Source organism: Solea solea, chromosome 15 (assembly GCF_958295425.1).
Source record: "Solea solea chromosome 15, fSolSol10.1, whole genome shotgun sequence".
Lineage (NCBI taxonomy): Eukaryota > Metazoa > Chordata > Actinopteri > Pleuronectiformes > Soleidae > Solea > Solea solea.
Genome location: NC_081148.1, coordinates 13508681 through 13523620, shown reverse-complemented (window position 1 = coordinate 13523620; position 14940 = coordinate 13508681). Strand labels below are relative to the sequence as shown.

The 14940-nt window shown below is 36.2% G+C and overlaps 1 protein-coding gene across 2 annotated transcripts in view; it reads left to right on the top strand.

Moving 5' to 3' along the window:
* fgfr2 (fibroblast growth factor receptor 2) overlaps positions 1–14940 on the top strand; it is a 49522-nt gene that overhangs the window by 29939 nt on the left and 4643 nt on the right. For both annotated transcript variants that reach the window (XM_058652282.1, XM_058652281.1), the window contains exon 16: positions 2671–2808. In XM_058652282.1, the coding sequence (XP_058508265.1) occupies positions 2671–2808 (138 nt within the window). The remainder of the gene's footprint in view (positions 1–2670; positions 2809–14940) is intronic.

Here is a 14940-nt window from a genome sequence, read left to right as displayed (position 1 = left end):
TTCAGGGACTTGGTGATGTGTTTTGCTGCAGTGCTGGTAAGTGTTACATGGGGTGACTGGTTTGGAAGGCTAGTGCTGGCCAGTCTGTGGCCAGCACCAAAAGTGAGGATTTCATGCTAGACTTGTAGTCAATGCCGTGTTACTAATCTGACTGGCTTCAAAGGGCCCTGGAAGAAACCCAGAGCCCAACAGCACCTCCTCTCCCTCTGCTCTCCCATCCCTCGCTCCTCCAACTTAGGTCAGAAGTCTCCCCTCCCTTTGGGCCTCCGCACATGTCTGAATGCAACAATACTGCAGCTCTACAGCCTGGGTCTTATCCACTCTACATCCCCACCCCCTTAAACCTCGTGCCTGCCATCCCATCTTCACTCCTCTGTCCTCTTTCAGCAGCACTTTTTGAGCACTTTGTGGCTCATCGTTTTAGTGATGATCAAAATACCACCTCCCCCTCCCTCTTTTCACCCGTCGTTCTTAATTTCATTCATCTGGTATGTGAATTGCTGACCCGTCTCTCTGCCTCGCTCCTTTTTTTTTACTTGAAGAGAACTCATTCTAAAAACAGAACAAAGGGAGACCATCCCTCTCTATTTGGTGTTTGAGTCTTATGCGTTCTGACAGTGTTGTTTGAAGTTTCCTCTTCAGACACTGGCGGCAGAAAGTGCATGTGGCAATTAGATAAATGCCTTGGATGTTGACCCCTGGGAAAGGACATTGTGTGTTTGTGTGTGTGTGTGTACTTTTTTTTATTTGTTAGGACCATTTTTTGGTGTAAACACTGACCCTGTCAGGACCAGTAGTCCTCATGGGGACCAAAACCTGGACCAATATCTGATGATCTGGTTAAGTTTGGGTCTAAGATTTGAATTGTGGTTAGTATAAGGTTAGGATTCAGGTAGGCATTAACTGGAGGGATATCTGTGCAAACCTCTGTGTGTGTGTGTGAGAGAGAGAGAGAGAGAGGGTCATACATCAGTAGCACACGAAACATACATGTAGAAATCCTCCACTTAAAGACTTGGATACAGAATCTCTCTGTATTGTCCAAGTTTGTGTATGTGAATTTTGTGCACATAAATCAAATGTGCACATACACTTGACGCCCTTCATGTTCCATCGCACAGCCTCAATCAATAACCTGGAGGAGCCCCTGGGGCAGAATGGAGGGGGGGCATATATTGGCTACTAGCCCTTTTTAGCAGCTCACTGCTAATTATGTTTCATCACTCACTTATAGTAATTGGCTTTTTCGTATAGCATATGAAAGGGAAAGGAGGATGACGAGAGGTGTTGGGGCGGTGCGGGACTGGTGTGCTTACTCTGTCACATCACCAGATGCACACACAATCCATACATGACATCAGATTAAATGAATACATGAATTCCAATGAAACGCGCCCCCCTTGTTTTGACAAATGGGCCCTGGGGATTCAGCTGTCGCTGGTGTTGGTAAAGAGTTGTAACACAAGCCGAGAGAGATGGAGTCACGGCCAGGGTAAGTGGTCGGAGGTGTAATTCCCTCGTCACATAGAAAAAAAGAAATTCCTTTGGCTCTTGCTCTTACACCTCGTTTCAGGCCCACTGATGTGTGCACATGTTTTGAGTGGATATCTGAAATTCATATCCTTGTTGCGCCTGGTCAATATCATAAACTTAAGCAACAGACAACCTACCCTCTATCTGCATGAGATAGGAGCGTAACAAGATACCAATGACTCCAGAATACAAGCCCATGTGAATAAGGTCAACTGTCAGGTCTGTGAAAGTGACCCGGAGCATGTTGGCATGTGTGTTTATTTGTTAAGTCACGGTTTGTTGAAGGTGGACACAAACCTGCGCGATCCAACAGAGTGACACCCACTGCTGACACAGTTACAAAGTAGGACAGAAAGGAGAGATGAGTGTGTCAACAAAGTGTAGAGATACGACTCAGAGATAGACGAAAGACCAAACCTGGGACTGGTTGTGTAAACAGATGGAGGAACTGATAAACAGCCGACCTGCCTGTCCATGCCTCCTTGCCTGTTTGGACCACTAACATGGCCTGTGGCTGTCTTGTGAATTTGTGTTGAATTTGCACAAACTGCACGTTTGTCTTTTTACAAATGTTTCCATGCGTTATAATACAGACTTCAGTGTGGGCACTGTTAGGGCAAAGATTATTCATTTCAAAATACTCTACAGCTGTTAACTAAACATGCAGTGCAAATGGCAGAGGAGGAAATCAGTCGCATGGAATTGCTGACAGTTAAATACCGGATATTGTGAGGAGGAAGTAGTTAATAGTTAATATTCACTAGCCATTGCTGCACCCCTCCCGCCTCTTTTGTCTGCTGTGGGTGGTCTTCTGTTTGTTTTGGTGTGGTGGGACTGGACAATGGCAGCCTGTGTAACCGGCCAGCCGGGCACAAAAGCCATCATTGAGATCAGGGCCAAATGTGGCACAGGCAGCGGGTTTGCACCACAAGCCACCGGACGGCAGAAAGAGGGCATTGACACCACTGCTGTCACAGAGTTGAAGTTGTTTCCAAACTTTGGTTCAGTGTCTTTCTGTAAATTATCTGTGGGTTAAAGGAAAGTGACACTGCTTGGGCCCAAAGTTACGTATTGTGAGTTCCTGTTGATATCATGACTAGATTATTGATGTATATATTCATGTTTCTCTCTGACCAGCTGGTCGTTTGGGGTGCTGATGTGGGAGATCTTCACCCTCGGGGGCTCACCCTACCCTGGCATACCTGTTGAAGAGCTCTTCAAGTTGCTGAAAGAGGGCCATCGCATGGACAAGCCTGGAAATTGCACCAATGAGCTGTAAGTTTAGCTTTTTTTCTGCCAAACTGGCATCTTCCCTGACAGAGCTGTGACTCAGCCTTATTCTAGTCTCTATCGAACTATGACTCTGGGGCACTGTGTCCACTCTGTCAAGCGTCTGCACAGCTGTGACTGGCTGATATCAGTGTCCTCATTCACAATGAGTCCTCCTCAGTCAGTGGATAGTGGCACAGTTCACACTGGAGCACAAAGTAGAGAGCAAAGGCACATGCACACATGCACATTATAGTACTTAATAATTCTAAAGCGCTGGGGAGTGGGGAGCACGTTTGTGATCAGAAGCAGCTCCTCAAAATGAAGGAAAAATAGATGTTTTCGTTTATATTCTTTTAGAAATTTGAGTTGACGTCCAAAATCACCCAAAAAAAGTCATAGTATTGTATGTCGTCCAAAATCAGTCAAAAAAAGTCATACTTTAGAATGTCATCCAAAATCGGTCAAAAAAGTCATAGTATAGTATGTCGTCCAAAATTGGTCAAAAAAGTCACAGTATAGTATGTCGTCCAAACTCACCCAAAAAAGTCAAGGTATAGTATGATGTCAAAAATCAGTCAAAAAAGTCAAGGTATAGTATGTCGTGCAAAATTGGTTAAAAAAGTCATAGTATAGTATATCGTCCAACATCACCCAAATAAGTCGTACTATAGTATGTCGTCCGAAATCACACAAAAAAGTCATAGTATAGTATGTCGTCCAAAATCGGTCAAAAAAGGCATAGCATTGTATGTCGTCCAAAATTGGTCAAAAAAGTCATAGTATAGTATGTCGTCCAAAATCGGTCAAAAAAGTCATAGTATAGTATGTCGTCCAAAATTGGTCAAAAAAGTCATAGTATAGTATCTCGTCCGAAATCGGTAAAAAAAGGCATAGTATTGTATGTCGTCCAAAATTGGTCAAAAAAGTCATAGTATAGTATCTCGTCCAAAATCGGTAAAAAAAGGCATAGTATTGTATGTCGTCCAAAATTGGTCAAAAAAGTCATAGTATAGTATCTCGTCCAAAATCGGTAAAAAAAGGCATAGTATTGTATGTCGTCCAAAATCGGTCAAAAAGTCATAGTATAGTATGTCGTTCAAAATCAGTCAAAAAAGTCATAGTATAGTATGTCGTCCAAAATCAGTCAAAAAAGTCATAGTATAGTATGTCGTCCAAAATCAGTCAAAAAAGTCATAGTATAGTATCTCGTCCAAAATCGGTAAAAAAAGGCATAGTATTGTATGTCGTCCAAAATTGGGCAAAAAAGTCATAGTATAGTATCTCGTCCAATATCGGTAAAAAAAGGCATAGTATTGTATGTCGTCCAAAATCGGTCAAAAAAGTCATAGTATAGTATGTCGTATAAAATCTGTCAAAAAAGTCATAGTATTGTATGTCGTCCAAAATTGGTCAAAAAAGTCATAGTATAGTATCTCGTCCAAAATCTGTCAAAAAAGGCATAGTATTGTATGTCGTCCAAAATCGGTCAAAAAAGTCACAGTATAGTATGTCGTCCAAACTCACCCAAAAAAGTCAAGGTATAGTATGATGTCAAAAATCAGTCAAAAAAGTCAAGGTATAGTATGTCGTGCAAAATTGGTTAAAAAAGTCATAGTATAGTATGTCGTCCAACATCACCCAAATAAGTCGTACTATAGTATGTCGTCCGAAATCACACAAAAAAGTCATAGTATAGTATGTCGTCCAAAATCGGTCAAAAAAGGCATAGCATTGTATGTCGTCCAAAATTGGTCAAAAAAGTCATAGTATAGTATGTCGTCCAAAATCTGTCAAAAAAGTCATAGTATAGTATATCGTCCAAATTAGTCAAAAAAGGTCATAGTATAGTATGTCGTCCAAAATCACACAAAAAAGTCATAGTATAGTATGTCGTCCAAAATCGGTCAAAAAAGGTATAGCATTGTATGTCATCCAAAATTGGTCAAAAAAGTCATAGTATAGTATGTCGTATAAAATCTGTCAAAAAAGTCATAGTATTGTATGGCGTCCAAAATCAGTCAAAAAGGTCATAGTATAGTATGTCGTCCAAAATCGATCAAAAAAGTCATAGTATAGTATGTCGTCCAAAATCTGTCAAAAAAGTCATAGTATAGTATATCGTCCAAATTAGTCAAAAAAGGTCATAGAATAGTATGTCGTCCAAAATCACACAAAAAAGTCATAGTATAGTATGTCGTCCAAAATCAGTCAAAAAAGGTATAGCATTGTATGTCATCCAAAATTGGTCAAAAAAGTCATAGTATAGTATGTAGTCCAAAATCACCCAAAAAAGGCATTGTATAGTATGTCTTCCGAAATCACACAAAAAAGTCATAGTATAGTATGTCGTCCAAAATCATCCAAAAAAGTCATACTATAGTATGTCGTCCAAAATCAGTCAAAAAAGGCATACTATAGTATGTCGTCCAAAATCAGTAAAAAAAGTCATAGTTTAGTATGTCGTTCAAAATCAGTCAAAAAAGTCATACTATAGTATGTCGTCCAAAATCAGTCAAAAAAGTCATACTATCGTACGTCGTCCAAAATCAGTCAAAAAAGTCATACTATAGTATGTCTTCGGAAATCACACAAAAAAGTCATAGTATAGTATGTCGTCCAAAATCACCCAAAAAAGGCATAGTATAGTATGTCGTCCAAAATCGGTCAAAAAGTCATAGTATAGTATGTCGTTCAAAATCAGTCAAAAAAGTCATACTATAGTATGTCGTCCAAAATCAGTCAAAAAAGTCATAGTATAGTATGTCGTCCAAAATCAGTCAAAAAAGTCATAGTATAGTATGTCGTCCAAAATCGGTCAAAAAGTCATAGTATAGTATGTCGTCCAAAATCGGTCAAAAAGTCATAGTATAGTATGTTTTTCAAAATCAGTCAAAAAAGTCATAGTATAGTATGTCATCCAAAATCAGTCAAAAAAGTCATAGTATAGTATGTCGTCCAAAATCGGTCAAAAAGTCATAGTATAGTATGTCGTTCAAAATCAGTCAAAAAAGTCATAGTATAGTATGTCGTCCAAAATCTGTCAAAAAGTCATAGTATAGTATGTCGTCCAAAATCAGTCAAAAAAGTAATAGTATAGTATGTCGTCCAAAATCACCCAAAAAGGTCATAGTATCGTATGTCCTCCAACATCACCAAAACATGTGATAGTATAGTATGTCGTCCAAAACGGCACCAATACATCTCAAGACTGCAGAGGATACTTGCAGCAACCAGGGATTGAACCCGGGTCTTCTATATGAAAAGTAAGAGTGCTAACCCCTACACTGTCCTGGTGAACTAATAATATCGTTGGTTGTCCTATATGACACCAAAACATCACAGTATAGTATGTCGTCCAAAATCACCCAAAAAAGTCATACTATGGTATGTCTTCCGAAATCACACAAAAAAGTCATAGTATAGTATGTCGTACAAAATCACCCAAAAAAGTCATACTATAGTATGTCGTCCAAAATCACACAAAAAAGTCATAGTATAGTATGTCGTCCAAAATCACCCAAAAAAGGCATAGTATAGTATGTCGTCCAAAATCGGTCAAAAAGTCATAGTATAGTATGTCGTTCAAAATCAGTCAAAAAAGTCATACTATAGTATGTCGTCCAAAATCAGTCAAAAAAGTCATAGTATAGTATGTCGTCCAAAATCAGTCAAAAAAGTCATAGTATAGTATGTCGTCCAAAATCACCCAAAAAAGGCATAGTATAGTATGTCGTCCAAAATCACCCAAAAATGTCATACTATAGTATGTCGTCCGAAATCACATAGAAAAGTCATAGTATAGTATGTCGTCCAAAATCGGTCAAAAAAGTCATAGTATAGTATGTCGTCCAAAATCGGTCAAAAAAGACATAGTATAGTATGTCGTCCAAAATCGGTCAAAAAAGTCATAGTATAGTATGTCGTCCAAAATCGGTCAAAAAAGTCATAGTATAGTATGTCGTCCAAAATCAGTCAAAAAAGTCATACTATAGTATGTCGTCCAAAATCGGTCAAAAAAGTCATAGTATAGTATGTTGTACAAAATCGGTCAAAAAAGTCATACTATAGTATGTCGTCCAAAATCAGTCAAAAAAGTCATAGTATAGTCTGTCGTTCAAAATCAGTCAAAAAAGTCATACTATAGTATGTCGTCCAAAATCAGTCAAAAAAGTCATAGTATAGTATGTCGTTCAAAATCAGTCAAAAAAGTCATACTATAGTATGTCGTCCAAAATCAGTCAAAAAAGTCATAGTATAGTATGTCGTCCGGAATCACACAGAAAAGTCATAGTACAGTATGTCGTACAAAATCGGTCAAAAAAGTCATACTATAGTATGTCGTCCGAAATCACACAGAAAAGTCATACTATAGTATGTCGTCCAAAATCAGTCAAAAAAGTCATACTATAGTATGTCGTGCAACATCAGTCAAAAAAGTCATACTACAGTATGTCGTCCGAAATCACACAGAAAAGTCATACTATAGTATGTCGTCCAAAATCAGTCAAAAAAGTCATAGTATAGTATGTCGTGCAACATCAGTCAAAAAAGTCATACTATAGTATGTCGTCCAAATTCAGTCAAAAAAGTCATACTATAGTATGTCGTCCAAAATCAGTCAAAAAAGTCATAGTATAGTATGTCGTCCAAAATCTGTCAAAAAGTCATAGTATAGTATGTCGTCCAAAATCAGTCAAAAAAGTAATAGTATAGTATGTCGTCCAAAATCACCCAAAAAGGTCATAGTATCGTATGTCCTCCAACATCACCAAAACATGTGATAGTATAGTATGTCGTCCAAAACGGCACCAATACATCTCAAGACTGCAGAGGATACTTGCAGCAACCAGGGATTGAACCCGGGTCTTCTATATGAAAAGTAAGAGTGCTAACCCCTACACTGTCCTGGTGAACTAATAATATCGTTGGTTGTCCTATATGACACCAAAACATCACAGTATAGTATGTCGTCCAAAATCACCCAAAAAAGTCATACTATGGTATGTCTTCCGAAATCACACAAAAAAGTCATAGTATAGTATGTCGTACAAAATCACCCAAAAAAGTCATACTATAGTATGTCGTCCAAAATCACACAAAAAAGTCATAGTATAGTATGTCGTCCAAAATCACCCAAAAAAGGCATAGTATAGTATGTCGTCCAAAATCGGTCAAAAAGTCATAGTATAGTATGTCGTTCAAAATCAGTCAAAAAAGTCATACTATAGTATGTCGTCCAAAATCAGTCAAAAAAGTCATAGTATAGTATGTCGTCCAAAATCAGTCAAAAAAGTCATAGTATAGTATGTCGTCCAAAATCACCCAAAAAAGGCATAGTATAGTATGTCGTCCAAAATCACCCAAAAATGTCATACTATAGTATGTCGTCCGAAATCACATAGAAAAGTCATAGTATAGTATGTCGTCCAAAATCGGTCAAAAAAGTCATAGTATAGTATGTCGTCCAAAATCGGTCAAAAAAGACATAGTATAGTATGTCGTCCAAAATCGGTCAAAAAAGTCATAGTATAGTATGTCGTCCAAAATCGGTCAAAAAAGTCATAGTATAGTATGTCGTCCAAAATCAGTCAAAAAAGTCATACTATAGTATGTCGTCCAAAATCGGTCAAAAAAGTCATAGTATAGTATGTTGTACAAAATCGGTCAAAAAAGTCATACTATAGTATGTCGTCCAAAATCAGTCAAAAAAGTCATAGTATAGTCTGTCGTTCAAAATCAGTCAAAAAAGTCATACTATAGTATGTCGTCCAAAATCAGTCAAAAAAGTCATAGTATAGTATGTCGTTCAAAATCAGTCAAAAAAGTCATACTATAGTATGTCGTCCAAAATCAGTCAAAAAAGTCATAGTATAGTATGTCGTCCGGAATCACACAGAAAAGTCATAGTACAGTATGTCGTACAAAATCGGTCAAAAAAGTCATACTATAGTATGTCGTCCGAAATCACACAGAAAAGTCATACTATAGTATGTCGTCCAAAATCAGTCAAAAAAGTCATACTATAGTATGTCGTGCAACATCAGTCAAAAAAGTCATACTACAGTATGTCGTCCGAAATCACACAGAAAAGTCATACTATAGTATGTCGTCCAAAATCAGTCAAAAAAGTCATAGTATAGTATGTCGTGCAACATCAGTCAAAAAAGTCATACTATAGTATGTCGTCCAAATTCAGTCAAAAAAGTCATACTATAGTATGTCGTCCAAAATCAGTCAAAAAAGTCATAGTATAGTATGTCGTTCAAAATCAGTCAAAAAAGTCATACTATAGTATGTCGTCCATAATCAGTCAAAAAAGTCATACTATAGTATGTCATCCAAAATCAGTCAAAAAAGTCATACTATAGTATGTCATCCAAAATCAGTCAAAAAAGTCATAGTATAGTATGTCGTTCAAAATCAGTCAAAAAAGTCATACTATAGTATGTCGTCCAAAATTACCCAAAAAAGGCATAGTATAGTATGTCGTCCAAAATCAGTCAAAAAAGTCATAGGTTAGTATGTCGTCCAAAATTACCCAAAAAAGGCATAGTATAGTATGTCGTCCAAAATCAGTCAAAAAAGTCATAGTATAGTATGTCGTCCAAATGTGACAAAAAAGTCATAGTATAGTATGTCGTCCAAAATCATTCAAAAAAGTCATAGTATAGTATGTCGTCCAAAATCAGTCAAAAAAGTAATAGTATAGTATGTCGTCCAAAATCACCCAAAAAGGTCATAGTATTGTATGTCCTCCAACATCATCAAAACATGTGATAGTATAGTATGTCGTCCAAAACGGCACCAATACATCTCAAGACTGCAGAGGACACTTGCAGCAACCAGGGATTGAACCCGGGTCTTCTATATGAAAAGTTAGAGTGCTAACCCCTACACTGTCCTGGTGAACTAATAATATGGTTGGTTGTCCTATATGACACCAAAACATCACAGTATAGTATGTCGTCCAAAATCACCCAAAAAAGTCATACTATAGTATGTCTTCCGAAATCACACAAAAAAGTCATAGTATAGTATGTCGTCCAAAATCACCCAAAAAAGTCATACTATAGTATGTCGTCCAAAATCAGTCAAAAAAGGCATAGTATAGTATGTCGTTCAAAATCAGTCAAAAAAGTCATACTATAGTATGTCATCCAAAATCAGTCAAAAAAGTCATAGTATAGTATGTCGTTCAAAATCAGTCAAAAAAGTCATACTATAGTATGTCGTCCAAAATTACCCAAAAAAGGCATAGTATAGTATGTCGTCCAAAATCAGTCAAAAAAGTCATAGGTTAGTATGTCGTCCAAAATTACCCAAAAAAGGCATAGTATAGTATGTCGTCCAAAATCAGTCAAAAAAGTCATAGTATAGTATGTCGTCCAAATGTGACAAAAAAGTCATAGTATAGTATGTCGTCCAAAATCATTCAAAAAAGTCATAGTATAGTATGTCGTCCAAAATCAGTCAAAAAAGTAATAGTATAGTATGTCGTCCAAAATCACCCAAAAAGGTCATAGTATTGTATGTCCTCCAACATCATCAAAACATGTGATAGTATAGTATGTCGTCCAAAACGGCACCAATACATCTCAAGACTGCAGAGGACACTTGCAGCAACCAGGGATTGAACCCGGGTCTTCTATATGAAAAGTAAGAGTGCTAACCCCTACACTGTCCTGGTGAACTAATAATATGGTTGGTTGTCCTATAGGACACCAAAACATCACAGTATAGTATGTCGTCCAAAATCACCCAAAAAAGTCATACTATAGTATGTCTTCCGAAATCACACAAAAAAGTCATAGTATAGTATGTCGTCCAAAATCACCCAAAAAAGTCATACTATAGTATGTCGTCCAAAATCAGTCAAAAAAGGCATAGTATAGTATGTCGTCCAAATTCAGTCAAAAAAGTCATACTATAGTATGTCGTCCAAAATCAGTCAAAAAAGTCATAGTATAGTATGTCGTTCAAAATCAGTCAAAAAAGTCATACTATAGTATGTCGTCCATAATCAGTCAAAAAAGTCATACTATAGTATGTCATCCAAAATCAGTCAAAAAAGTCATAGTATAGTATGTCATCCAAAATCAGTCAAAAAAGTCATAGTATAGTATGTCGTTCAAAATCAGTCAAAAAAGTCATACTATAGTATGTCGTCCAAAATTACCCAAAAAAGGCATAGTATAGTATGTCGTCCAAAATCAGTCAAAAAAGTCATAGTATAGTATGTCGTCCAAATGTGACAAAAAAGTCATAGTATAGTATGTCGTCCAAAATCATTCAAAAAAGTCATAGTATAGTATGTCGTCCAAAATCAGTCAAAAAAGTAATAGTATAGTATGTCGTCCAAAATCACCCAAAAAGGTCATAGTATTGTATGTCCTCCAACATCACCAAAACATGTGATAGGATAGTATGTCGTCCAAAATCAGTCAAAAAAGTCATAGTGTAGTATGTCGTCCAAATGTGACAAAAAAGTCATAGTATAGTATGTCGTCCAAAATCATTCAAAAAAGTCATAGTATAGTATGTCGTCCAAAATCAGTCAAAAAAGTAATTGTATAGTATGTCGTCCAAAATCACCCAAAAAGGTCATAGTATTGTATGTCCTCCAACATCACCAAAACATGTGATAGTATAGTATGTCGTCCAAAACGGCACCAATACATCTCAAGACTGCAGAGGACACTTGCAGCAACCAGGGATTGAACCCGGGTCTTCTATATGAAAAGTAAGAGTGCTAACCCCTACACTGTCCTGGTGAACTAATAATATGGTTGGTTGTCCTATATGACACCAAAACATCACAGTATAGTATGTCGTCCAAAATCACCCAAAAAAGTCATACTATAGTATGACTTCCGAAATCACACAAAAAAGTCATAGTATAGTATGTCGTCCAAAATCACCCAAAAAAGTCATACTATAGTATGTCGTCCAAAATCAGTCAAAAAAGGCATAGTATAGTATGTCGTTCAAAATCAGTCAAAAAAGTCATACTATAGTATGTCTTCCGAAATCACGCAAAAAAGTCATAGTATAGTATTTCGTCCAAAATCAGTCAAAAAAGTAATAGTATAGTATGTCGTCCAAAATCACCCAAAAAGGTCATACTATAGTATGTCGTCCAAAACGGCACCAATACATCTCAAGACTGCAGAGGACACTTGCAGCAACCAGGGATTGAACCCGGGTCTTCTATATGAAAAGTAAGAGTGCTAACCCCTACACTGTCCTGGTGAACTAATAATATCGTTGGTTGTCCTATATGACACCAAAACATCACAGTATAGTATGTCGTCCAAAATCACCCAAAAAAGTCATACTATAGTATGTCTTCCGAAATCACACAAAAAAGTCATAGTATAGTATGTCGTCCAAAATCACCCAAAAAAGTCATACTATAGTATGTCGTCCAAAATCAGTCAAAAAAGGCATAGTATAGTATGTCGTTCAAAATCAGTCAAAAAAGGCATACTATAGTATGTCGTCCAAAATCAGTCAAAAAAGTCATAGTTTAGTATGTCGTTCAAAATCAGTCAAAAAAGTCATACTATAGTATGTCGTACAAAATCAGTCAAAAAAGTCATACTATAGTATGTCATCCAAAATCAGTCAAAAAAGTCATAGTATAGTATGTCGTTCAAAATCAGTCAAAAAAGTCATACTATAGTATGTCATCCAAAATCAGTCAAAAAAGGCTTAGTATAGTATGTCGTTCAAAATAAGTCAAAAAAGTCATACTATAGAATGTCGTTCAAAATCAGTCAAAAAAGTCATACTATAGTATGTCGTTCAAAATCAGTCTAAAAAGTCATACTATAGTATGTCGTCCAAAATCAGTCAAAAAAGTCATACTATAGTATGTCGTCCAAAATCACCCAAAAAAGTCATACTATAGTATATCGTCCAAAATTACCCAAAAAAGGCATAGTATAGTATGTCGTTCAAAATCAGTCGAAAAAGTCATACTATAGTATGTCATCCAAAATCAGTCAAAAAAGTCATACTATAGTATGTCGTCCAAAATCAGTCAAAAAAGTCATAGTATAGTATGTAGTCCGAAATCACACAGAAAAGTCATAGTATAGTATGTCGTACAAAATCGGTCAAAAAAGTCATACTATATTATGTCGTCCGAAATCACACAGAAAAGTCATACTATAGTATGTCGTCCAAAATTACCCAAAAAAGGCATAGTATAGTATGTCGTTCAAAATCAGTCAAAAAAGTCACACTATAGTATGTCGTCCAAAATCAGTCAAAAAAGTCATACTATAGTATGTCGTCCGGAATCACACAGAAAAGTCATACTATAGTATGTCGTCCGAAATCACACAGAAAAGTCATACTATAGTATGTCGTCCAAAATCAGTCAAAAAAGTCATACTATAGTATGTCGTGCAACATCAGTCAAAAAAGTCATACTACAGTATGTCGTCCGAAATCACACAGAAAAGTCATACTATAGTATGTCGTCCAAAATCAGTCAAAAAAGTCATAGTATAGTATGTCGTGCAACATCAGTCAAAAAAGTCATACTATAGTACGTCGTCCGAAATCACACAGAAAAGTCATAGTATAGTATGTCGTACAAAATCGGTCAAAAAAGTCATACTATAGTATGTCGTCCAAAATCAGTGAAAAAAGTCATACTATAGTATGTCGTCCAAAATCAGTCAAAAAAGTCATACTATAGTATGTCGTCCAAAATCAGTCAAAAAAGTCATACTATAGTATGTCGTCCAAAATCAGTCAAAAAAGTCATACTATAGTATGTCATCCAAAATCAGTCAAAAAAGTCATACTATAGTATGTCGTCCAAAATCAGTCAAAAAAGTCATAGTATAGTATGTCGTCCAAAATCAGTCAAAAAAGTCATACTATAGTATGTCGTCCAAAATCAGTGAAAAAAGTCATAGTATAGTATGTCGTCCAAAATCAGTCAAAAAAGTCATACTATAGTATGTCGTACTATAGTATGTCGTCCAAAATCAGTCAAAAAAGTCATAGTATAGTATGTCGTCCAAAATCAGTCAAAAAAGTCATACTATAGTATGTCATCCAAAATCAGTCAAAAAAGTCATACTATAGTATGTCATCCAAAATCAGTCAAAAAAGTCATAGTATAGTTTGTCCTTCAAAATCAGTCAAAAAAGTCATACTATAGTATGTCGTCCAAAATCAGTCAAAAAAGTCATAGTATAGTATGTCGTTCAAAATCAGTCAAAAAAGTCATACTATAGTATGTCGTCCAAAATCAGTCAAAAAAGTCATACTATAGTATGTCATCCAAAATCAGTCAAAAAAGTCATACTATAGAATGTCGTTCAAAATCAGTCTAAAAAGTCATACTATAGTATGTCGTCCAAAATCAGTCAAAAAAGTCATAGTATAGTATGTCGTCCGAAATCACACAGAAAAGTCATAGTATAGTATGTCGTACAAAATCGGTCAAAAAAGTCATACTATATTATGTCGTCCGAAATCACACAGAAAAGTCATACTATAGTATGTCGTCCAAAATTACCCAAAAAAGGCATAGTATAGTATGTCGTTCAAAATCAGTCAAAAAAGTCATACTATAGTATGTCGTCCAAAATCAGTCAAAAAAGTCATACTATAGTATGTCATCCAAAATCAGTCAAAAAAGTCATACTATAGTATGTCGTCCGAAATCACACAGAAAAGTCATACTATAGTATGTCGTCCAAAATCAGTCAAAAAAGTCATACTATAGTATGTCGTGCAACATCAGTCAAAAAGTCATACTACAGTATGTCGTCCGAAATCACACAAAAAAGTCATAGTATAGTATGTCGTCCAAAATCACCCAAAAAAGTCATACTATAGTATGTCGTCCAAAATCAGTCAAAAAAGTCATAGTATAGTATGTCGTTCAAAATCAGTCAAAAAAGTCATACTATAGTATGTCGTGCAACATCAGTCAAAAAAGTCATACTACAGTATGTCGTCCGAAATCACACAGAAAAGTCATACTATAGTATGTCGTCCAAAATCAGTCAAAAAAGTCATAGTATAGTATGTCGTGCAACATCAGTCAAAAAAGTCATAGTATAGTATGTCGTCCAAAATCGGTCAAAAAAAGTCATACTATAGTATGTT